Raw genomic sequence first — 24,108 nt, forward strand, 5'->3', positions numbered from 1 at the left:
TTGGTGAGTAACACTGTTGAAGCACTAGAAGCTGGAACCAGCAAATATTAAGCGCTTTAATTCAACTGACTCAGTAATGACTTGAGGAATTGGTTACACTCATTTGCCATGACATTAGGTACACCTTACTAAATGAATTAATATGGCAATCCTGCAATACATTATTATAGCCTTCAGAAACACCTTGCTGCATAATGCAGTACAACCAGACCCATAAAGTGCATTTAAGGAAAGCAAAGCTGTGAACGACACTTTAAGCAAAAACTGAAGGATTTATTCCAGCTTGTGTTAGACTGGGTTTGCCTTAGCAAGCTTTACCTGGCAAAAATTGATTTAAGTCAAGACAAATGTTCTAATTTTATAGATTTTAAATCAAGTTTTTCATTTGTCTCTGTATTGTGTATTTGTGTATAGCTTCGTTTAGCTTTAGTTCATTTTCTTTACTTTTCAGCGACCATGCACAAAAAAGGTTGATCTCATAGGAGTAAATATACCTTTTACCGGGTTTAGCAGCTAGATATTTATATCAGCGGTCCCTGGGCACGTGCACACAATGTTAAATAGACTGTAAAAAACAAAACATATATCCATGATACAGAGAGAAAACAGAATAATCTAATCAAATATACATATATAGTCAAAAATAGATCCCATCTGGCTGTAAAATGTGCTTTGCTGTGCTTTCCTGCTGCTTTGCTATTTCAAAAAACTCCAAACCTTCTTTTTTCCCTCGGCCCATGTGAGAATAGAAGAGGTGAGAATCTAGAGCTGAGCAGCCTCCTGCACGCTCTTTCCTCTTGCCTAAACTTGGAGTTTCTCCAGGTGTGAATGTGTGCGACATAGAGAATCTCTTGTCGTGTGCCACATTTGAGAAAGGGCAGCTTCAGACGGTGCTCAAACTTCATCCACTTTGCAGAGTTCGTGTGCGAAATCGGCTGTCTGACCCTTCCTCCCTCCATGCACCTGCTGGCCTACCTCCACTTCTTACTCGCTAATGGATTTCATGTCATGGCAGGGTTATCGACTGTAACCTTCATGTTCTCCTTCCCCTTTCTCTCTCAGGAGGGTACCATCCGGTGAAGATCGGGGATTTGTTCAACGGGAGGTACCATGTGATCAGGAAGTTGGGGTGGGGCCACTTCTCCACCGTATGGCTATGCTGGGACATCCAGTGAGTCACACATTAATGTTTATATACAGCAAAGGCTTTCAGATTCTGCTTCATGTTTCTCTTGTGTGCGCACACACACACATAAACACACACACACACACACACACACACACTAACCACACACACATCAACCACAACACTTGATCTAGGAAAAAAGAGAGCGCTCGTATACTCCTAACCTCTCGTTCACACCCGTGCACAGCAACGCTTGTTCTCATCCGCTTGCCTCACATAAGCCGTCTGCACTGCATATGCCCTTTTTCGACCACATTTGGCACGTCACCACAATGGCAGCTGCAAGCAACACCACCCTGTGCTGGCATCTAAGCCATCTATTTACACTGTGATGTTGTTTGTGTGTTGACAAGGCAACCGAGGTGGATGGTTAACGGTATCATCAGCCCAGTGTCACCTTTCAGTGATTCGCACACATACACACCAACTAATTTATTCACCAGTGTTAATTACACTAATGGTGGTCATAAGCTAGCGAGTTGGGTTACTGTAGGGACGGTCCCCAACAAATACTGACCTTTCACTGTATGTCATTTTGAAGAGATATGTATAAACTTTATTAACCCCACATCGGAGTTATTATAGGTTTGTATTTTGAAATCGTTTTTTGTCTTTTTTAGTTTAGTTTGAGTTAACCATGATAACCTTTTCCCACACTAAGAAAAATATAAAAAAAGATTTTTTTATATATACACAAAATGCAGTTGGAATAAAATATATTTTTAGCAGGTGTTTATCAGGTGTGCATATTTTACAGTGTGAATTGTGTCGAGATGACGGACCTCAATAGCGCTCCGTCCTACACGGTGGCTGTAACAGTGTACTGCTGAAGGAGCTGCTCAGGGCCTCTACAGTCACATGGAGGGGGAGCGGCTGTTGCCCGCAATGGAGATTAGCTTGGCTAACGTCCTCCTCTTACCCACCTCCTCTGGTCCTCTACTCTAGGGGACTGGCTAGGACAGAGCTGGAGTGGCTGAGGCCATCAATGTGTCATAAACAGCACAATACATGTTTTGAAACATACAGCAATCCACACACGAATCAATATCAGAGGAATAAACCTCTTTTTTCCCCATCTCTCAGTCTTAGATGTGCATTACTCACCACTCATTCTCTTTTTATGAATTGTTGCTTTTCCACTGAATTTTTCACTGAATATATGAATGCATGCTGTTGCCTGATGAGATGCGTTTCTCTGTTCTCTTTAGATCGCTGACTCGTGGCTTCTGAAGTGCATGTTTTCTGTTCTGTTCTTTCAGTGTTTTTGTTTCGTCCTTTCTCCAGGAATTGTTTCCATAGTTCAGGAAACAGAAGGCATAGGATAACATTGTAGTGCAGCGCTCCTCTTTAATGGGCCTGTGCAATCTCTATAGTGCACCGTGTAAATGCACAATGAATGTCAGGTCAACATTTAGCAGTTTTTATGAGAGCAGTATAGGCGTAGGTGAGAAATTCCACTCTTCTTTTTCATCTGCTCGTATTGAAACACGCTACCATTAATGTGAAGTGAAATCTGAAGTTGGTTTGTCTCCAGTTCAGACTGTGCCTGTTCACTTTGTAACAAAACAAAGCACAAAGGATTTACTCACTTCAGTCTACAGCTAGCAAATATTGATTTCTTTGAAAAATGGCTAAATGAAGCAATAGACGCCAAATGTTCTGAAATAATGTAACAGAACGTGGTTAGATGGTAATAACTGAATATATTCAGCATGATAACCTGATTACAAAGAGTTTAAATGTGGGCCGTGAGGAAGACAAAGAGGCGTGTCAGTGTTGTGCTATTTCACAATGTTAAGATTGTTTAATGTTAATTAAATGCCACACAGCTCATCCATATGCATTTCCAGTGGCAGTGTGGGTAGTGTAAATGACAACCAGCAAAGCCTAGGCTGACGTTGCTCGTTAATACTTGGTTCAGTCGGTGATTCCTATTTTCATCTCTCTCACGGGGTGGCATTAATCAGCTTTGCTGGCTTCAACAACCTGTTAGCGTGTGAGTCACTATAAAATAAAAATGATGCGTGTGTGCGTGTGGCATTACAGAGTGAAGAACTTTGTGGCGATGAAGGTGGTGAAGAGCGCTCAGCATTACACAGAGACGGCCCTGGATGAGATCAAACTGCTGCGATGTGTGAGAATCTGATTAATTTGACATTTTCGCTTTTTTTGGATTTTCTCGTCTTAATTTTGTCTTTCCGTCTGTTCTTGCTTCTTATTATAACTCTCAGCGATTTTTGCATCCATTGCCATTTTTCCCCATAGCTCCTGTCCTTACGTCACCCTTCCATTCTTTCCTTTGACTTTAAATATACACTTACAAGTTGTCTTGCATGATAGGTGAAGAAGTCAGGCCTCTTATAATCTGGTGTTCAGCAGCTTTATCTTCCACATCCATCTTTCCTGTCTTTTTTCTTTCCTCTGTTCACATTTGCTCGTGCTCGAGTATTTTTCCTCCTTTCCTATCTTCCAGGCCTTTTTCCTTTGTTTTTCTTCTCTCTTCATCCTCCTATTGTCAGGGTCATTCTCTTTTTGTCCCTCCTGAGATGTTTACCATATCTCATTATCCGTCTTGTCCGGCAGGTGAGAGAGAGTGACCCCAGCGATCCCAATAAGGATATGGTGGTACAGCTGATAGATGACTTCAAGATTTCAGGAGTCAACGGGATACGTATCCTAATCAAGAAGCGTGCGTGTGCATGTTTGGATATATGGAAAGGACAGAGATGTGATGATGTGAGTCCTTAACTCCCAGTTGCAGACGTTTGTATGGTGTTTGAAGTGCTGGGTCATCACCTGCTGAAATGGATTATTAAATCCAACTACCAAGGTCTCCCGTTGCCGTGTGTCAAGAGTATTATCAGACAGGTGAGGACACACGCGCACACACACACACACACACACACACGCACACAAGTAACAAATTGTATTTAAGAGCATAATAAAATGACTGAATATTTTACAAAATTTGGGTAAATTTAGCACCAACATTGCAGTCCAGCATTTGCAAAAGTAACCCAATCAATCCTTGTTTCTCCAACAGCTGTTACTGCAGGTGTGAAGTTAATACCCATTGGTTGAGATGATCTTCTCAACCACCTCTATTTCTTAGATCTTGCTTCCAATGAGCCAGCTGATCTTTTGTTTTGTTTTTTTAAGTGATCTTGAGTGATATGTAAAGAAATGAGACTTTTGCACAGTTTTTTATGTGTATTGTAATACAGAGACTTTACATGTGTTCTGTTTCTCTCCATAATTCATTTGGTGGTGCAGGTTAACATCATTTTCTAACTAATTTAGTTTCTGTGTCCCGGCCTGTCATATGTTGACTAATGAGGATTGAAGATGGTGGATAGAGTCACACAGCCAATTAATACACATTTGTGCTAATGTTCACTTCAAACGTTAATACCGCCGCCACTCTGAGAAGCGGGATGACAAACCAGCTGATCAGCTGAGTGTTTCAGCTGCTGCCAGCTTCTTGTAAGCTGAGCTGGAGATGAGTAGAAATTGAATGAGACTGTCCTTCACTTCAGTTTCAAAGCCTCAAAACAGATACAATTGAAAGAAACACAGGAAAACATCAACAGTTTCTGTCCTCGCCGCCCTCGGAGAATGGAAAGCATCTAAAGAATGGTTGAGCTGACTAATAGAGAGTGAATGAAAGGGAGAGAGACACAGAAGGAGATCTGAAAAGAGGCATGTTTGCATTTTTTGTGAATCCATGGTTAAACAAGAAGTATGAACATGATTTCATGCCTCTGTGCTAAACAACCATGTCTAAAGGCATTATGGTTAAAGGCTGCTAGTTGCTTCGTTATATGTGCCGATCCTTCTCGTTCCAGGATATCGCAAACACCTTGAAAGAGTTTCTTCAGATTTAGTTCTCATATGTTTTTGATTCAAGGAAGAACAAAAATTGATGTAGGTGGTAAAAGAAGAAAAGTCAAGCTAACGCACCTCATGTTTTGGTCACAACTAATTGTTCACATGCTAATTACGACTTATGGTAAAAAGATAAAGTCACCAAATCTCACTGGTTGGCAGAAGCATACAAATGTCTGTCTATCTGATGTGTCTGCAGGTCCTGCAGGGCTTGGACTACCTCCACACGAAGTGTAAAATCATCCACACAGACATAAAGCCGGAGAACATCCTGATGTGTGTAGATGACGTCTTTGTTAGGCGTATGGCCATGGAAGCAACTGAATGGCAGAAAGCTGGAGCTCCACCACCATCTGGATCAGCAGGTAGCGATACGTTTCATTCTCCACACATGTATTTTCAGAGAAAGGGTTATTTAAAGGGACCTTTGCTGCTGTGAGTAAGATATCATTAACAATATTTGGTCATCTTAAAATCTGGTATTTAAGTTACATCGACCCATATTTTTTTCTTTCTAACATTTGTTGTACTTCTTTACTTATTTACGCTGTGCCCGACTCAGCCAGGTGTTGTGTTTGTAGACGTGTGTTGCCTATAGGAAAGTTGAGGAGTGCCCTGTCGCTGCTAACCCATGTCAGCACTCATAACATGGTTGGAGGGAGTTTCTTCCATCACTTCTTTAGTTTTTCATTGTCATTTAAAATCATAATACTGATAAATTAGCAAATAAATAATATCAGCTGTTGATACATCAGCACCTTGATTCTTTTTCAGGCTTTCTGTTGTACATTTGCTGCTCTGTTTGTTATGATTTATATATGTATTTATACATATATAAATCATAACAATGGAAACATATTTGGTACAATAAATTGTTCACATGCAAAATTGCCATCAGATTTACAACACATGCACACTGGAAAATGATCTTCTTACTGCCATGCATCCTGAATCAGTGTTTGTGCTTGCTGCTTTCAATCTGCATGCTATCTGAATACAGTCAGATCCTTATTTCTCTATATAAGGAAACACGTTTACCTTGAGGTGAAGTGGAGAGAGCAGTGACGATGTTGTTAGAGATAAGATTGCTAATGCAACAGTGAAGGAGAAAGTAAATAGTTTCCGAGGAGGAAGACAGAAAAAGGCCAACTTTTGAAAGTGTAAAAAAATTAAAATAAAAAGGAAAGATCAAGATGAGAATTCATAGGATGATGGAGCTTTGCTTCCCTTCAGACACTTACTGTGCCTTAAGTATAAAAAGGTTTAGAATCAGGTCTGTGTGAAATGTTTGTGTGCGCACTGTTAGTAAGTTCGGACCTAAATTAGAGCCATTGTCCTGTTGTGTGACCCAATTTGGGCCAAGCTTTAGGTGTCAGCCTCCAATTCGAATCTAGAATACTTTGACGGAGTTCATGGTGGACTCAGTGACTGAAAGGTTCAAAGGTTATATAGTTGCAGAACAAGCACAAATCACCACCCCTCCACCACCGTGCTTGACAGCTGGTGTGAGGTGATTGTGTCGATATGCTGTGTTTGGTTTTCACCAAACGTGGCCAAACCACTCCATTTTTGTCTTGTCTATCTAAAGGATATTGTTCCAGAAGTCTTTTGATTTGTTCAGATGCAACTTTGCAAACGCAAGCTGTGTTGGCATGTTCTTTTTAAAGGGAGCACAACGTCTCATGGCAACTCTTCCAAACAAGCAATACTTTGTGTTTTTCTGTTGGTACTATCATGCACTTTGACATTTACCATGCTAACTGAGATCTGCAGACTCTAAGTTGTAGCTCCTTGAGTTTATTGCAGTTTCTCTGAGCATTGCATGGTCTGACCTTGTGGTGAATTTTTGGATGTAATATGTTAACAGAACCCTGAATGCTCCACAACAGAAAACTGCCAAACCTCCTGTTTTTATAGACGGATGCTCACACTTGTAAGTGATCAGTTAATCAAGTGCATTTGATTCGCAGCACTGGGCAGGTACTTATCCTTTTCTAATGAAGCATTACGAGTGTACTTGGGGTTTCCTACATGACTGTAGCTACACTGTATTAACGTGACAGTGGTGTCAATTTTAAGCAAAAAATCAAATTCAGGTATTTCTCAAAAAATAACTGCACTGTGTTATACTTACGTTTGTTTCCAAATGATCGGTTATTTTATACAAAAACTAAGAAGAGAACAAAACCTAAAGGTTTTTGGGATATGTTTTTACCTCCTATCAGAAATAGCATGAGTGAGGTCTGTTTGTTTACTGTATTCATTTACACTTCTTACTTCTTTGTTATTACAGATTTCTCTTATGTTTAATGTTGACGTACTCCTACAAGAAGTGTCGAAGCCTTGAGTTTCTTCTCACCTGCTTACCTTTACAGAGACATTTGTTGCTTTTTTTAACCCATCTCTTGTCAAAACGTTCTTCCACTTTAAAAAAAATCCCCTAAAAGTTCTCAAAATTATTCCTGATGAACTCCACATGAACCCCTGTCCCTTGGTGAACCCCCTGTGAACTGTCAATTGCTTGCATCAGCCAACAGGGTCTTTTTGAGCCTCGGGGTAACAAGTTTTACTGCTTAGATTTCTACACGCGTGATGTCAGGCACAAAGCCATCAACTGTCAAAACAAGAGCAAGTGCTCATAGTAACACACGCTGTCTCTGATTGAAGATAAGCAGTATATCGTTTTTTTTTTTAAATTGACGTTAACATAAGTGTAGAAATAAGTGTAGACATGTGTTTTATAGTGAAATTTCATCTATTTCTGCTTCATGTGAGAAGAAATTTATTTTATTTATTTATGACTGCTATACACGAATGCCAAAGTACTTTACACTGCTTGCGTTATGATAAGCTAACTTCAATTAGCAGCTCAGCATAGCTCCTAAGTTAGGACTTAATAATAACTGAATAACTGAAGAAGAAGGCATTAAAAAGAATAAAACATAAACATTATCAATACAGGAAGAGCGTGGAAAGTGATTTTTCTCGATTTGATAACAAGATTTACTTTTTTGTTTCTGAGTGTTTCAGGTTTTTAAATGACCATACATGCGGCGACATGCATGATTTGCACTCTTAACTCTTAAACCTCTGCCTCGGTTGTGTGACGGACTGATGACAGTGATGCTTGAAAGTGTCTGATTGCTATTTTTTGCTTTCTGTTTTATCAGTTAGCACAGCCCCCCAGCTCAAACCGGTGAGTACAACAGATGTGAGTATGAAATGGGACACACACACACACACACACACACACACACACACACACACACACACGCACAGCACAATATTAAAAAGCAACGCACTAATTGTCTCATTTAGAGTTATTTACCTGTAGCTAGTAGTCTGTTGTTCCATATAAGGCAGGATAAGCTATATTGCCAAAAGTATTTACTGGGCTGCCTTCACAGACATATGAACTTGAGTGACATCCCATTCTTAATCTATAGGCTTTAATATAATGTCGGGCCAACCTTTGCAGGTATAGCAGCTTCAACTCTTCTGGGCAGGTTTTCCACAAAGTCTTGGAGTGTGTTTATGGGAATTTTTGACCATTCTTCCAGACGCACATCAGGTCAGGTCAGACACTGATGTTGGACGATAAGGCCTGGATCATCTTTTCTGCTCTAATTCATTCCAAAGGTGTTCTGTTGGGTTGTGCTCAGCATTTTGTGTTGGCCAGTCAAGTTCTTCCACACCATCCGTGTACTCATGCGGCCATGTGGTAACAGGAAGGGGCCATCCCTAAACTGTTCCCACAAAGCTGGGAGCATGAAATTGTTTAAAATGTCTAGGTATGCTGAAGCATTAAGAGTTCCTTTCAGTGGAATTCAGGGACCGAGCCCAACTCCTGAAAAACACCCCCACACCATAATCCCCCCTCCACCAAACAATGCAGTCAGACAAGTACCGTTCCCCTGGCAACCACCAAACCCAGATTGCTGATCGCTAGATGGAGAAATGTGTTTCGTCACTGGAGAGAACCCATCTCCACTGTTCTAGAGTCCAGTGGCAGCGTGCTTTACACCACTGCATTCGGCACTTTGAATTGCATGGAAACCCCACAAAGCTCTCAGTGCTCTGTTCTCGAGCTAATCTGAAGGCCACATGAAGTTTGGAGGTCAATAGTTATTGACTCTGAGTTGCTGTTGTTCCCAATCATTTCCACTTTGCTATAATAACACTAACAGCCAACTGTGGAATATTTAGAAGTGAGGAAATTTCACGACTGGACTTGTTGCACAGGTGGTGTCCTATCATTCCCCGAGGTCCTGAGAGCGACCCAGCCTTTCACAAATGTTTGTAGAAGCAGTCTGCATGCCTAGCTGTTTGATTATATGGTGGCCATGGAAGTGATTGAAACACCTGAATTCAATAATTTGGAAAGGTGAGTGAATGCTTTTGGCAACATAGTGTATGTGTGACACACTCACCAGTCACACAGTCCTGCCCCTGATAAATGATTTAGATATTATAATTTAAGGCTAAACTAACATTGGAACAAATAAAAATAGAAATATAAGTATATATAACTAAACAGCAAAAATGTAACTGAAAGATGCAAAACTATTGTCTAAGCTGAGTGGAACTTTAAAGAGTTGAAGCTCAGAGGATATTAAAATTTGAAATGGAAAGCACAAAACTGCAGCTCTGATGCTCAGTTCAGTGAACATCTATAACATATAAATGAAAACACAACACTCAAAAGTATCAAAACCTTTTCTTATTTCTTTGTTTTCCCTTTTCACTGACTTTCTCTCCCTCTTTTGTGTTTTTCTTTTCTTTTTTCACCCTTCAGGTTGGAAAGATCTCCAAGAACAAGAAGAAGAAGCTGAAAAAGAAACAGAAGCGGCAAGCCGAGCTTCTGGAAAGGCGAATGCTGGAGATTGAAGCCCTGGAGAGGGAGGCAGAGAGGAGGGAAGAGAAGGCCAAAGAAGGAGGGGAGAAGGCGACGGTCGACCGCAACCTGCCTTCACCGCTGCAGCCGCCGCAACCGCCTCCGGGCCACAGCACGTCCCTGGGAGACAGCGACGATGACGACGACGATGAGGAGGACGGAGAGGACGAGGAGGAGGAGGAGGGAGGAGAGAGGCCCATCAGGCTGACTAATCATACATGTGAGTCATGACTGCAGGGTGACTGTAAAGATAAGCAATTTTACTACATTCAGACATTTGTGAATCAATCAGTAGTGCTTCAGCGTGTCAGATATGACTCAGGTGTTTTGATCATTTATAATTGTAATTGTTTGGAATAGAAAAATGCATAAAGGCACTTTTCTCATTATAATTATCAAAAGTACATAAATACACCTGTTATTATCATGTTATATGCATTCTTATATCCCGCTCCTCCTTCAAAAAGGTTACCACGACTACGGTCCACCAGAAAAAAAACTCAAATACCAGTTGGCGACATCTTCGGCTCATTTACATTCCCTGTCACATCTGCTTAATGTTTGTTTGGTGGTTTCCTGTGATCCTGTAGGCTATTTATAGGCTGTGTAAATTAGTTTGCTACTTGCAGCGAATCTGCTGCATTGCCTCCTCACAGCCTGTTTTTCGGCGCTCTGAATCATCGCCAGCATTTCAGATTTCAGATGAACTTAATTTGCCACTTTGTCTCAATTTAAGTGAGACAAATTGGCAAATGAGTCTGATTATCAGGCGGGCTTGAATGTTGCAAAAAATAAAACACTGTTAATCGGAAGCCTGAAGACAAGCTGCAGAAAGTCGAACATATATTGTTCTCCGCGTCCGATAACTGTTCCTAATCTGTTAGTTAGCTCTTATTTGGACTCCATTTAAGCTAAAGGAAATGTTTCCTGCAGCCCGGGGATGTAATGCAACGTTCTGGTTGCATTTATTGTTTCCAATCAAATACACTGAGGGAAAAGTGAGCAATTAATTAAAAAAAAAAACTGTATTCAGGTTGTGAATAGCTAGAAGGTGAGTTATCCCAGAGCAGATCTTGGCTTTGACAGATCTGCGTCACGTGTGAGTATTTGTATGGTTTTGGTTTTAGTCTGTCTGTGAATGAATAGGATGTGGATTGGCTCCAATCACTCAACCCACGCTAGTCCTGCTGTGTATGGAAGCCTCGGCTGATTCACGAGAGGGAAAAAAAAAGAAAGAAAGAAAAACGTCTTTCTCCGTCTCCCTCCTCCACCCTCTGTCTCTGCACCTTCTGCCTCTTTCATTCTTGTATTCTCGCTTTGCTTCCTTCACTCCGATCTTTCTTCTCTTTTCATGCTCCTTTTCTCTCTGCCTACATCTTGTCTGATTCCACTTACTGTACATCTTCCTCCCGCCCACCAACTGTCTATAATGTTTTCCTTTTTTCTCCATGTTAGGTGCAGCACCTCCCCAGGAGCAGAGCGAGGCAACCCACATCACAGATGATGACCCTGATGAGGAGGCGGAGGAAGAAGAAGAGGAGCTTACGCCTGTCGCTGAAAAAGATGCCCCTATTCCCCCCGCCTCAGAGGAAGGCAGCGGAGATCCAACACAAGCAGAGGTTGAGCCAGAAGAGGCAGAGGAGGAAGAGGGATTAAAAGGGAGAGAGAATGAGAATGAGGAGGAGGAAACAGAAGAGAAGGTAGCAGAAGAAGAAGAAGAGGAGGAGGAAGAGGAGGAAGAAGAAGAAGAAGAAGACGAAGAAGAAGAAGAGGAGGAGGAGGATAAAGAGACAGAGGAGCCAAAGAGTGAGAGCAAAACAGAGCAGGAGGTGGTGGTGGTGGTGGAAGAAGAGGTTTCAAAGAAGCAAGAGGGGGAGGAGGAGGACGAAGAAGAAGAAGAGGAGGAAGAGGAGGAGGAAGATGAGGATGATGACACGACTACTGACCTCCTCACAGATAACACCTCCCCCATCAAACCCCACATCAATAAAACCAATTCGGTCAAAACCAACGGCCATGTTTTGTTAGGCTCTGATGGACTGAAACCAAACCCAGGCACGCCTCCGCCTCCTTCCCCCACCCCAGAGCCTCTTCTCTGCCCCCTGGTGGAGTCTGAGCTCAGCTACACAGACAGGGACAACTCTCTGAGCTCTGGTTATGAGATGTATAACGGCGAGCTTGGAGAGCCAGGACTCACCAATGGCTCCAGTGAGCGGCATCTAGGTACAATTCCCATTTTTCCCGACTTGCCTCTGGATCCCGAGCCAGGAAACACCATTTGTGTTGGTACGGCAGACATTGAAGCAGGACCTTCACCCAACAGCCCCACTGCAGACCGCAGTCGCACCGTGTCCTCCTCGAGCACTGGAGACACACCGAAAGGTAAGATAGGATTATAGCAATTTCAAAACTCAGACTTTAATACTGAGCATGTAAACGACGATGGCTGAAAAATAGTACTGATTTTAATGATAGTGGGTGTAGCAACCATCCGGTGCAGGTATAACATGAAAATTAATATGCCAGATGTGATCAAATTAAAAATGTCAGTAACTGTTTTGTGATGGAGTGATGGGCTAAAGCACTGTGACCACCGCCCACTAATGCACTGTCCACTCCAATCTCTCTCACCCATTGACTCATGCACACCTCTGTCATGTGAAGCACTGAGACATTAGCTCGCATCACCCGCAAAAAAGAGACCAATGACGCTTGGAAATTGCCACAAAGCTTTACTCTTAGACTGCTCCAAATGCTTCGATAGGTGTGCGACCTGACAAAGACACTCACTAAACATTATTAAAGTGGCTCTTGAGATAATTATGACCAGATGAGTTGGACTTTGTTGCTGATTAATGGTTTATCTCTATTTAAACCACTGATGGTCAGGGGTACTCCACAAGAACTGGAGTCAACATCTGGGAACAACAACAAAGTTGCTCTCAACTAAGCTGGATTGGTTTAGTTCATCAGACTCCCCAATAGCTCCAGCACAGAGAGACACCAGCCAAGCAATCTCCTTACAACACAACCATCATATCAAACAACTGCCTAAGAGTTAATTTTAAAGTTTTAGCCGTTGTTGTGTAAGCACTGTGACAATTCACCACATCGGTGTACGTATTAACACAGCACTTCAACATGAGACAATTACTAAAGCACATCGACAGTAGCACTAATTCATTTTATTCATTTCTGCCTCAGTTTGAAACCCATAAAAAAGCCTTTTAATGTTTTTTTTTAATCTGATTTTACTGGTTATTCATGCTATTTGCTTTAGCAGTAAATTCATTTCCCCCATAGCCTGGTGCAAAACTGTTTATTTGAGTTAGTGTTCTTGCTTTGGGTAATAAAAAAGTCCTGACTGGTAAAATAACATTGTTTGTCTGAGCTGAAAGAATACATTTTTATTTCTTTTTTAATACAATATACCATTTACAATTTCTCCTGCTACCACCATTTTTCTTGTTATACAGTCTTGTTATTCACCTCAACAGTGGTTAAAACATTTCAAGCCATCAATACATATGTTTTAGTTCTTGTGCCTCAGAGTTTCTACCATTATTTATTGTTAGGGAACATACAACAGGTAGTATAGTTCATAGAGTTGAAGAAAGGAACCTATATCCCTCTGCTATTGCAGAGGCCTGGGTTCAGCTATGCTCTGGGCATTTCCTACAGCTCTCTCCTCCAGCTTTCCTGTCTACCCTCAACTGTCCCATCACAATAAAAGCTCAAAAGGCCCCCAGAAACACTCAAACATTATTCAAGATCTCACTGAAGTGATTGTCTGAAGTCCTTGTTGTGATTCAGTATCACCAGTTGGCTCTAAACTTTTACTTTAATTACAGGATTTATCTCCAACTTCAAACAAGTCCAAGTCTGAGTAAACTTTGTGCAGTGCAGTGGTTCTAACTACACAACAAATTTAAACTCATTATTATGAACCGTTATCATAAGCTCTTATTGTAGTTGCTTTTGAAGTGTTACTGTTGTCCCATCTTGTTTTTTCATAAACTTTTTATTTTATCTTAGCATATTTGAAATATCACAGCATGATTTTTATATGTAAAATAAACATAATATAACATTCAAACTAAAAATATTATTAATAATAAAAAGTGGAATTTCAATCATTTATTGATCCATTAAAAATATTCCTTCTAAAAGTATATTTTAATATTTAACTTTGAAGCCTAGCAGTGTGTAAAAATAATATCCTGAAATATAAAAAAAATAAACTGAGCCAATACTACGTGTCAGTTATTTTCATCTGCATTAATCTGATTGCCTTCATATAGTATTGACACGATTTTGTTTTGCTGGACTTCCTCTCAACATTAATTATAAATTTTAATTAAAAATTGAGACCGGCATCTTATGTACTTTTATAGATCGCCCTAACATGAATAACCACTGCTGTGTTTCGAGTTTAACTTCTATTATGTTATTACTATGTAGTATAATATCGTTTCTCATTATTACATTTTAGTGTCCAAATACATTTAGGGTTTTATTTTTTGACCTAACATCCATCTACAGCCTTCTTTTTAGTATCAGTAAATGAATTAAGGTGCCAAATTTCTCATCACATTACTTCTTTACATGGCTTTGTGATACTGTCAGTGGATGCTCATGTAACTTGATGACTGGCGTGATTTCCAGAGAAAAACCTGAAATGATCCTTGTTTTAAATGCACACCTATTCGAACATTACCATGTATAAACGCTGTCTCTTACTGTATGTTTAATCCTGCGCTGTCCCGTTATGTCCCCTGACAGTCAGAGCCAGAGCTGCAGATCTTCTGATCAACCCTCTAGATCCGCGCAACGCAGACTCTATTCGAGTCAAAATTGCTGATCTTGGAAATGCATGCTGGGTGGTAAGAAAGCAGCTGGAGTTTGATATTATTTCATTTTGACTATTTTTAAATAGTGAAAGGTGAAGCCTTTTATGTTCTGTTGAAGACAAACAGAATAATGAGTTGTACAGAGGCTGTAACCAGAGGTGACCACAGGTGCATTATGCTGTAGTTTTTAAAGACATAATAGCTCACTTTCATACTCAGAGAGGCCTGAGAGTTTCTGGAGGTGTGTTCTGTGTACCCTGTATAAATGATTGTTATTCACTGTAAGAATTCATATTTGAAACCTGTGTAGGCGGGCAAGTCGCCACAGGTTGCACAGGTCCAGATATTTTAATGAGGTTTAGAGAGGAAAACAAGAAGCAGCATAACATCAAACTCCGAGTTTCCTTCAGCGGTCCAATTACAGCTCTGCTTTCAGCAGGCTTTTTTTTTTTGTGTGCAGCAGCCATTATTAGAGACCGGCTGTTGAAACGAATGTACTGGCAGGAGGCGCGTTCCAGCAGCTAACGCCGCTAGAACCCATCGTTCAGATGCGCTAATCTGATCCCAAATCCTGCGCACAACAATTACACACAGTCTCACAAAACAACAGATGAAAGTGTAAATAAAAGCATCCCACACATGTCTAGATCGAGACTGTAACACACACTGAGCCAGCTGCACTCGGCAAGGCAGGACTGCACGGAGAATTTAACAGGGTTTGGTTTCCAAAGATGAAAGACAAGTGGACCCTGATCAGACGAAAACATATCAAGATGTAAGACGGGGACTATGTTTTATTGATAGATCCTAATAAAAAATTTTAGTAACAAATATCCTTCCTCTCCTCTTATTTCGCGGACAGCATAAGCACTTTACAGAGGACATTCAGACAAGGCAGTACCGCTCCATCGAAGTCCTAATAGGAGCGGGTTACAGCACTCCTGCTGACATCTGGAGCACCGCCTGCATGGTGAGGAGAACACACATGAATAACATTATTACATACATATATGCAGCTGTACTAGTTTGCAATCATTCGTTGAGAGGCGTACTCAGTATGTCCTCCTGTAGGCATTTGAGCTGGCCACTGGAGATTACCTGTTTGAGCCTCACTCTGGAGAAGACTACTCCCGCGATGAGGGTGAGTATTTAAATCTTTATGGCACAAACTGTTTTATTTCCAAATATAGGAGCTGCAGCTTCCACTGGAGAATTAATGCTGAATATTTTTAATCTTAAAACTTTAAACTGAATGTTGGAGATGTTTGGTGCAAAGTGTTTAAACTGTTTGATATTACTGCGTAAATAATTAGCTTCACAGTTTTTCTCCACTATTTGATCAACTTTATATAGAAATGTAAAACAGATTTTAAAATAGAACTGAAATCATAAAAGGACGAATAGAATAAATAATTGAAAAAGACTTGAAAAATATACTTTTGTTTATCCCTATGCAATAATGTTGGGGCTTTTGTGTCTTATCGGATAATGGAGAAAAGCTGTAATTTTAAAAAGGTAGTTTGTATTGTTAGCGCTTAAAAAAATAGCCAAAATCAGTTTAGTTTAAAGTTTAGTCAACCCCTCTCCCCACATCCTTCTATCCACTTTAAATTCTGTCCCTTGAATCTGCTGCTGTGCCTCCACACATCCACACCAAGCCCACACTTCAAACCTTAGCTCAACATTAGCCAAGTGTCCTGTGAGATTACGTGTATCTGTTTTCTGGTCTTTCTCCATCCTTTGCATGTGGACTCCAGTCATTAATCATACTAATTCTTCTAAATGTTATGTCTCGCGAAAACATGTCACATTACCAAACTGTGCAGCTTCACCCCCACATTTCTCTTTATCACTTCCCCTCATCTGGTCTTTGATCTGTCTCAGCTCATTGTGCTGTGTTTTCAGGGGGGGGGGGTCTTTTTCCCCTCAGAGCATGTGACACACAGTTGGCTCCCTGCTTCCTGTTCTGCACAGGCAATAAGCCAGTGTCAGTTTTATTCTGGCATGCTTATTTACAGAGGGTCACCTTTGATCTCCCGCTACTGAGGCCAGATTGAAAATCCAGTTCGTTCAGATCTGAATCTAAATACATGTCACTTTATTCATTTCATTTCCTCACCTGTGGAGGCACAGCTCACTAACACACGCTGTTTCCTTTACTGTCTGACTCTTTTTTTTTCCTCCCTCTCTTTATCCCTTCCTTATGCCCCCCCCCCCCCCCCCCCCATCTTTTTATACCTCACACTTCCTTTTTTTTTCAATGTTTTGTACCTGTAATTGTCCCTTTTTTGTATTTACAATGTTCTTACACTGTGTTTCATCCTTCTTTCGATTAATTCTACCGTCTTTGGCTTTACTCTTTTTATATTTCTATTTCTTTGTCAACATTTCCTGCCCCCTTCCTCTTCTTTTTCTTTTTCTCTCTCTCTTCTCCCTCCTCCGACCTGCCTCTCTCCTCCATAGACCACATAGCCCACATCATAGAGCTGCTGGGCTGTATTCCGAGGCACTTTGCGCTCTCCGGAAAATATTCCCGGGAGTTCTTCAACAGAAGAGGTAGCGCTGGCCAGAGAGCTGGTGGGACTGGGACACACGGATGTCTGAGAGGGACAGAAATTATGCACTGGCAGACCATTGTAAAATCAGATTTGAAAGTATGATTAAAACATCGAGAACAAGCTTCTCACTGCATTACCAATCGGTCTCTAAGCGCGTCTGCGGTGTACCCCAAGGCATCAGTGTGTGTCGGTACCATTCAGCCAGTGTATGTGCGTGTTGATGTGTGTGCATGCCGTAATGCTGAACCGTGCTTGTTCCCTCTGTGACGTATGTGGTGGTGGGCAGACCACATCGCTCTGATCATGGAGCTCCTTGGGAAGGTCCCACGCAAAGTGGTCGCTGCTGGGAAGTACAGCCGAGAGTTTTTCACCAAGAAAGGTAAACGACTCCGTGGTTGATGACTGGTTAAGGGTAGTGTGAGCCAAAGGGACAGCGGTAGTGTGTCAGGAGCTGGGCTGTTATAGTTAGCTAAACCAATAGATGTGAAAAAGTAACAACTAAAAGAAAACTAAAATGATTATCTTTTTTTTAAATAACTAAACTAAAACAGAGTTAAACAGGAAATGACCTTACCTTTAGTCTCTGTCAGTGTGGTCAAATTTGTCAACCCAGCAAACATCAGGAGGCATTGATTTGTCTGTTTATTAAGACTGACACATCTGTATGGCATTAAATGTTGTGCTGCCTGTTCTGAACTTCATAAATGCCGACTCAGCAAATACTCCAAATAAATAAAACTATTCATTTAAAACTGAAATGAGCAAACCCGAACCCTCGAAACAAGCAAAAGTAAAATGAATTGACAATAAAACATCAAAATGAAGTGATTTTCAAAGCAGATAAAATAAACAAATGTGTGCAATAAATCTATTTTAAACACTGCCGGATTCTATTAAGTTTCCATAACTTAATAACAAAATAAAAAGGATTTTAAAAGCACTTCTAGAAAACTCCACATGTGCATTTAATAGGAAAAATATCTGTTAAGAATCACTTCTGATCTCTGCTAGTCAGTAAAATTCATACAGAAGGTGATCACTGTCAAGGAGATCGGGTGTTGAATATTTACATTAACTAAATATCTGTAAATTATAAGTTATTATTAACCAGACTGATAAATGTAAGCTTGCTATAATTACCTCTGATTTAAAATCTATGTCACACTTTGATATTTCACATCTGCCTTTCATTCAGTTTTTTTCCCCATGGCACAGACAACACAGTGACATATTTTTATTATATATCCCGACCAACAAATAAGTTTTATATCCTTTGTAAATTCCAAAAGAAACAGTTAAATGTGTTTAATCAGTGCCTCCTATATATCAAAGTTAGGATTAATAGTTTACAGGTTTATGACCAGGTAAAGCCAGTTAAACTAGTAGCAATGACAGTGTATAAGGCTTCTCTCTAGTATGTCATGCACCTCTCTGACCCTACTCACCTGTGAGCATGGTAAGTTCATGGACCTGTGATTGATACAGCTGATAACCCTTGCAATCTCTCACTCACTCTCGTTTTCCTTTCTGCTCATATATTCTTCTTAATGTGTCATGAGACCTGAATATTTCTCCTTTGATCCTGTCTCTATCTGAGGTCTGAGCCTGCACTTGATGTCTCAGTGTTCTCTCTTTTATCTCCGGGTGCTCTGTTAATCGGGTCTGACTTCCTCGCACCGACTCTCTCGCGTCTGCCGAGACGCTTTCAACTGCATGTTGCAGTCAGACGGCCTTGGCAGCTTGTTTACTTCATGTGCACTGATATATTGATTGGAGGCAAAAACACCTGGAAAAACTATACTCTGCATAGGAAAGAATAACAGCTGTAAGGGTTTATCCTGCTAACAAAAACCACATTTCCTAATGAATGTTTGCACAAAGCTGGAGAATTCTTAACAGTTTCCATTCTCCCATCTTGCAGAGGAAAAAGAGGTTACCATGGCAGCCGTGGTTTGAACCGGACCTTCGGTCTCGATCGCTCCGATCATTAATCATTCGCTCACACTTGCTTGCTTCCCTGTCAGACTTGTGTTTTCCTCCTCTCCTGAATAATAGACACCATCCTTTTCTTTTCTCTTCTGTTTCTGTTACCTCACCAGGTCTTTAGCTATTTCTGTCCCTCTTGTACCCTCTGTTATTGTGTATTTTTCTGCCAAGACTCTGCAGGTTTTCACTCCATTGGTACAGCACCTCACTGATTAGCAAACCTTCAAACACACAGAGAGGCAAAGTAATTAGTGAAATCAGCTACTGTTTGGCTGAAGCCTGCATAATCACAGCCTAATGTGGCATCTGATTATATGACCGGTACACCAAAATACCCAGAAAAGAAAAAAATATAGATTTGCCTCCAGTAGTATTTTTACATTTTAAAAAAGATTCAGCAGCAACCTCTTCAACTGTTAGATTAACGTTTGCTGTATTGATACCTGCAGCATGCACGTTAATGATGTTAAAGCCTTTTTACACATGAACTCTTAATAATGTTGGTGGGAACATTGTTCACAGCTGCTTTTCTCACATGTAGCAGGAGAAATTTGGCTTGACTGTAGTCACTTCACCGCGACACCTTCTCGCTCACTATGATTGCACCATACATTTACCCGCGTTTTTCTCATATGGCTTCAATCAGACTGCACACACACTCTTTGTACTAGGGAGCTCTCAGGTTAAAGACCATGCAATGTCTGATTTGACAGCATCAGCCGCTGGGTGATGTATGGAAAAGTTCAGGGCTCTGGTAAAAGTCCGAAAACTGATCAAGTCTTGTTCTGAGGTGATAAGCCTGTTTTTACAATAACACTAACACTAAATAAGGACTGGTTGTGTAATGACATGGCAGTGATTAAAGTGTTGTCAGTTTCCTGTTAATGATGCTTGAATCATGACAATGCACGAGAAGCTTCTTTTTAGTAATTGAAAAAATGGTGAGCAGGTTCCTGCACCATTTTAAATATCAAATTGAATGCTTTTCAAGGCATAAAGAAAATTATGTATAACTAGTCACTTCTAGTTGTGTTCACAGCTATTCAGTAATCCCTACAGCAAGTGGATATTTGGAGATCACAATATATCGACAGGGACCAATATATTGGCTAATACTGGCTATTTGATCATATCTTGGTAACATTTATAATGTTCAATCCATGAATATTTAAAAAGTAGAGAAGAGATGAAAGAAACACCCTTCAGACATGTTATGAGTGCTAATATTGCATAATTTGTCCATAAGAGGCCACTCCTGGAACTTCCCTGTTAGCCTTACACATAAACAACCAGCTGATTGGAGCAGAGGTAGAGTGTAAACAAGTAATCCACAAAAAATGTTATTTTTAAATTGCATTGCAATAGTTTCTTAGTGAGCACTCACAAATAACTACACAGATAGCGTTAGGTTTAAAATAAAAACCACAAAGCATGCTTTTCACTTTAACTTAATAAAGTTATTTCCGACTGCCATGTTTCCTACCAATGTGTCAAGTTTAATCACACATGGTGTATAACAGTTTTATTTGTTTAAAGCAATTTCACAACAACAGTAATCTCTGATTATTCCTTATGAGCAAGACTTTGGAATGCTGTCGACTTTTTCTGCTGCATTTTCTTTAAATAATTCTGAACAGAAATTAAACTGTTTTTGTAACGAGATGTTGCTGCTGAATTATCAGGATTTCACTGATGTGGGCACCATTGTTTTTTTTCTAACTCCACTGTTCTGGAGAAAAGGCAGAAATCTCAGAGGCCAAAGCTAAAGCTGTACTATCTGCATGTCTGGGTGCTTCTAGAGTTAAAGGATACGGCTGGTGGTGCTTTGTATTTTTCCTCGTGATCAGCAAATCCCAGAAAAAAGCCAAAAACAACTATGCCGCAGTCACATCTCTTAGTTTTAGCAGATTAACACACAGTTTGTGCTCTGCCAAGTACCGAAACAAAACGATGGTGAAAATAAGCAGGATTTGGCTACAGATTCCAGATCTTGCTTATTTTCATGTTTTTTCTGGTATTTGTGGAAAGCAAGTCAACATTATATACCACCAGTCTTTTTCCTTTACTCAAGAAATCCTTTTTTTAAATTTGTTGGGACCAACATTTTTCAAACGTTCCAGTTCATCCTACCATGCCAGTGACTCTGCTGTGTGTGGCCTTCTGCAGGTGAACTGCGGCACATCACCAAGCTGAAGCCGTGGTCCCTGTTTGACGTGCTGGTGGAGAAGTACGGCTGGTCGCACGAAGACGCCGGTCAGTTCACTCACTTCCTTCTGCCCATGCTGGAGATGGTGCCTGAGAAGAGGGCCTCGGCCGGCGAATGCCTCAATCACCCGTGGCTCAACTCCTAGCCACAAACACTGAGCAACGCCCTCCTCCTCTTCCCCGCTGCCCACCCAACAGTTAGCCCAAACACCACCCCCACCCTGGTGGCAGCCTTTGGAACCCCGATGTGGAAAGAAGCTGGCAACAGATGAGAAGGACCTCCTTAATGCATTATCTCACATATCCATTTCATGCTTACCTGAAAATGCTTAACCTCCCACATTTCTTTTCCCAAAAGGAATGTAAAGACGAACTTGTGGAGATAAAATGACAAAAACAATCAGACTGTTGGAGGATGAATGCTGCCCACTTTGGAAAAGGGAGAAGTTGGGCTCTGCCTGAAAGAAATGTGCTTTCTTCTCTTTTTCTGCCGTCAGGATGCCGGTCAGTCTCTTACATCTGTCTGTCTCTTCCTAATTATAATTTTTTTAAAAATCTGTCTCGGGCGATGGACAGCTGCTGATCTTCTCAGTATTTTGAAAGAAAAGTCAACAAGTAGCCTTGATGTATTGCTGATGGCCCACAGCTCCATCTGCCATGACCTTTACACAGCCAGGGCCTCAAACTCAGATGAGTGTGAGTGTGTGTGTGTGTGTGTGTGTGTGTGTGTGTGTGTGTGTGTGTGTGTGTGTGTGTGTGTGTGTGTGCGCATCTTATTGAGCATGTGTGAAAATGAGCGTACGTGCCTGCGCTTAAGATCTGCCTACACAGACCCTCGTCTTTTTTCCCCAATCTAACTTCCTTTCCTAACCATGGAAGAAGTTCCCATATCAAACTCCGAGTTTACACCCTAATTTCTTCCAGGAATCCCAAAACACCCATGTGACCTGTTTGTTTCCCCACATTGCCTCTCTCCCCTTCCTAAATGAGCGTCATGATCCTGCCCGGGGACTGCTGCAGAAAGCTGGAGGGCAGCCAGTCCTCCAGGGGGCAGCACACTGAAAAGGAGGACAGAAACAGTGTGGGCTGTGCAAAAATACAATCAGTTCAACAAAGAGGAGAACTGCTTGGTCTTTAGAGACTCTTTTTAACAATGCATGGAGAAGACTGAAGGAGCAGCATGAAGGATTATGAGAAACAAATGATGGATGCTTTGTTTCCTGTTTCATCACACCTCTTGGACATTCTGTTAGAAAGATTTACATTAGGTTAGGATATTTGGTGCCCCCATCCCTCCGCCCCCAAAATGAAGGTGGCTACTTTACAGTCCCCTTCTCCACCAGCTTTTGACATTCCTAAATCTTGATCCATCATTCCTTGACTTTTATTCCCGAGAACACTTCTGTTAATTCCTACTGTGGCACGTTTACCAGAACTTATTGGTACTATTCTCCCCTTTTTTGCCCTTATAAAGAAACCCTTTCTTCCCTGAGCTTCTCCAGAAATGGGATGGTCACACGGAGGTTGCACTTGTCTTTGTAGATGTCCTTCAGGGATTTGAAACCTTTGTATATAGAACTGAGATTTGGCAACACAGATAAGCGACCGTGGACAACATTTCAACACGCAAGCATCATTCCAAAAAAACAGAAGAAGAAAGAAAATACAGAGGTGGTTGTTGGCAGAACTTGACTTCCTCTGATATAGTGTTTTTTTGTTTTTGTTTGTTTTTGGGTGGGCTGCCACAGCTCAACCCTGCAGGAATGTTCAGACTGAACTGCGCCACCTGGTGGCTGGACGAGAGTACTGCATTGCCACACTGCTGCTGCTCTCAGTGCCAACACTCCAAGACGTTCCACTGTATCTCTCTACTTAATCCGTAATGCTCTGTCAAACACACAGACAACCACAAACTCGCATCATCACAATTAGTCCAGTTGCCTATTTTTTCGCAATAAATGAAAACAAAAGATGAGTATAAGTAAATGGTGAGATATTTTTAAAAACTATTTAATTCATTTAAAAAAATGGAAAAAAATAAAACTTTTCTCTGGTTGTCGTGACCGTGAACAGAATCTCGTCTTATACTGAGGTGATTGTGTTTGTCTGTTAGAGATGTTTTTATTTCTTCTTTCATTGCAATTATTAATGATGATGATGATTATTATTAAGAGGTTTTGTTTTGTTTTTTTACACTTTGCACCTCTCCCCTCCCTCCCTACTTGAATAGTGCTGCTTTGTCCAGGCCCGTGATGGGGAAAAAAATTCAACAGTTTTGCAATAAAGGATTTTGTGATGAGGTTCTTTTTATTATTTTATTTGGTTTCTTTTTCACCAAAACCTCCTGAACTCACTCTCAGCCATGCTGACTGTTCTTCCTGATGATATTGACAGAATCGCGTCTTGTCTGTTTTTCATTGACAGATTTAATAAAATTGTAAATTAATGGATCCTGTGCCCTTGATGCAGTGAATTTTCTGCTTTGAAGTTGCACTTGGCAGCAGTCGACCTAAACATGTCCGGTGAACTTATGATCGCAAACTA

At 40.9% G+C, this 24,108-nt stretch overlaps 1 protein-coding gene across 5 annotated transcripts in view; it reads left to right on the forward strand.

The window, feature by feature from the left end:
- srpk2 (SRSF protein kinase 2) overlaps positions 1-24,014 on the forward strand; it is a 72,898-nt gene extending 48,884 nt beyond the window's left edge. For 2 of the 5 annotated variants that reach the window (XM_076886016.1, XM_076886019.1), the window contains 13 exons: positions 1,063-1,171; positions 3,233-3,320; positions 3,770-3,857; positions 3,948-4,054; positions 5,271-5,436; positions 8,242-8,282; positions 9,867-10,185; positions 11,421-12,347; positions 14,748-14,848; positions 15,678-15,785; positions 15,887-15,956; positions 17,660-17,752; positions 21,526-24,014. In XM_076886016.1, coding sequence (XP_076742131.1) covers positions 1,063-1,171; positions 3,233-3,320; positions 3,770-3,857; positions 3,948-4,054; positions 5,271-5,436; positions 8,242-8,282; positions 9,867-10,185; positions 11,421-12,347; positions 14,748-14,848; positions 15,678-15,785; positions 15,887-15,956; positions 17,660-17,752; positions 21,526-21,710 — 2,402 coding nt within the window. In that variant the 3' untranslated portion in view covers positions 21,711-24,014. Of the gene's footprint in view, positions 1-1,062; positions 1,172-3,232; positions 3,321-3,769; positions 3,858-3,947; positions 4,055-5,270; positions 5,437-8,241; positions 8,283-9,866; positions 10,186-11,420; positions 12,348-14,747; positions 14,849-15,677; positions 15,786-15,886; positions 15,957-17,278; positions 17,372-17,659; positions 17,753-21,525 lie in introns of all 5 variants that reach the window. The other 3 variants (XM_076886017.1, XM_076886020.1, XM_076886018.1) reach the window with 3 other exon arrangements.
- Positions 24,015-24,108: the final 94 nt, after the last annotated feature.

The sequence above is a fragment of the Maylandia zebra genome, linkage group LG7 (assembly GCF_041146795.1).
Source record: "Maylandia zebra isolate NMK-2024a linkage group LG7, Mzebra_GT3a, whole genome shotgun sequence".
NCBI classification, from domain to species: domain Eukaryota; kingdom Metazoa; phylum Chordata; class Actinopteri; order Cichliformes; family Cichlidae; genus Maylandia; species Maylandia zebra.